Source organism: Triticum urartu, chromosome 3A (assembly GCF_056163025.1).
Source record: "Triticum urartu cultivar PI428250 chromosome 3A, HENAU_Tu73, whole genome shotgun sequence".
In the NCBI taxonomy this organism is placed as follows: Eukaryota; Viridiplantae; Streptophyta; class Magnoliopsida; order Poales; family Poaceae; genus Triticum; species Triticum urartu.
Window position 1 is genome coordinate 552,080,444 of NC_141875.1, and position 1,574 is coordinate 552,082,017.

Below are 1,574 nucleotides of genomic sequence, written 5' to 3' on the forward strand. Positions count from 1 at the left end.
CCTCTTGTTAGGTACTCTAATATATTTGGCAAACACAAATCTCAGAGCCAATTAACACATCGCCGGCGTGTATTTCAGGATACAGAGCAGATAGGGTAATAAAAAAATGTATCCCCATGTTCTTCAATTTACTAGCAAAGAAACTAGAGCAGAAGGTTCAGAGCAGAGCACCTGCATGAAGGAGTTAGAAGGGAGGATTCCCAAAGTGAGATTCACCCCACGACGAAGGGGCCAATCTCCCCAGCCCGCATGCCGCGGGCGATCTCGTTGGCGACCAGCAGGCATGCCGACACCCACCAGGCGAGCACCGCCCACACCATGTCCACCATGTACGCAACCAGCCCCCACGGCATGGTCATCCTTCCCCTTCCTTGCTCTGCCTAGCCTTAGCGTTCCTTACTTTGCTAGCATTGCCATTGCAGTTGCATGCAAAGAAATTTTCAAATGGGATTCACATCAACAGCAATACAACAAGTAGAATCAGCTAGCAATTACTAAAGGAAGAATAAGAAAAAACAAATAAGAAGTTTAATTAGCTAGTCGTACAAAATAAACCTTTGAGATGGATGGATGCCCTGTTCATTCAGATGTGAAGATTGATCAGCTCAATCATGGTGAAGACGTTGGGTTGCCCGATGCAGATGCACCCACTGAAGAAATATACAGCAATTTGACTTTCAGTAAAAAATTACCCTGGCGCTTTAATCTTACTATCTATTGAAACTGACCCTCACGTTTTAATCTTAATGCTCCCCTAAGTTCCCCATCTACGCATCTGCATATAGCTTTAGGATTCAGACGAACAAAAAGGCTTCTGAGATGCCACATTTTATTTTCATCAGTTAGCTACAAAACTCTCTACATATAGGCATACCAATTTTACTCAAAAACAACAATACAACAAGCAGAATCAGATAGCGGTGATTAATCCCCTTTGCAATTAATGAAGGAGGAAAAAGAAATCAAAAGCGTACTTAGCTGGAGAATGAACCTTTGAGATGCCCTGTTCATTCAGATCTGGCGAGAGAGCAACTGAATCATGGGGACGACGCCAACGGCGGAGAAGAAGAAGGGGTGTCAGGCGGACGGCAACGGGGCATTCCCTCCCATGCGTCTCCTCTGGCTCAGCTGCTACTTCCTGTGCGTTGTCTCCCGAAGCAGGATTTGAGCTCCTTGTCTGGCACGCACAACAGCTCAGCTCCTCCTCTGTCGCGCTGTCACCGGAAATGGCAGCATCCCCCATGGCCACGGGCAGCAGGAGCCGCCTCCGCGGCGCCAGCAGCGCTGACACGGCGCGCAGCGGGCCGCAGTCAAAGGAGGCGGCGGAGGAGCGGGATGAAGTGGTGCGAGAGCGTGGTGGAGAAGAGGGTGGCCATGTAGGAACTGCAACCATGTCGGATCTGGATGGAGGGGAGGGAGGGGCGGAGCTTGGGGGAGTATTGCGCGCGACCGATGCTCGCCGGAACCGGTCGGTGTGGGTGGTGGAGGCGGCGAGGAGATCATGGGGAGAGGAGCCGGGGTGGGGTGGACCGAGGAACATTGTTTTTTAGTCATGTGTTCGTGGTGGGGTGGGA

At 50.6% G+C, this 1,574-nt stretch overlaps 1 protein-coding gene across 1 annotated transcript; it reads right to left on the minus strand.

Moving 5' to 3' along the window:
* Positions 1–212: 212 nt before the first annotated feature.
* On the minus strand, positions 213–359 carry LOC147980489 (uncharacterized). Its single transcript, XM_087516896.1, has one exon. It carries the CDS (start codon positions 357–359, stop codon positions 213–215), a length of 147 nt encoding a protein of 48 aa, XP_087373022.1.
* Positions 360–1,574: the final 1,215 nt, after the last annotated feature.

Coding starts and splice junctions, on each gene's coding strand:
- LOC147980489 (XM_087516896.1), bottom strand. CDS start 359: ATGACCATGCCGTGGGGGCTGGTTGCGTACATGGTGGACATGGTGTGG.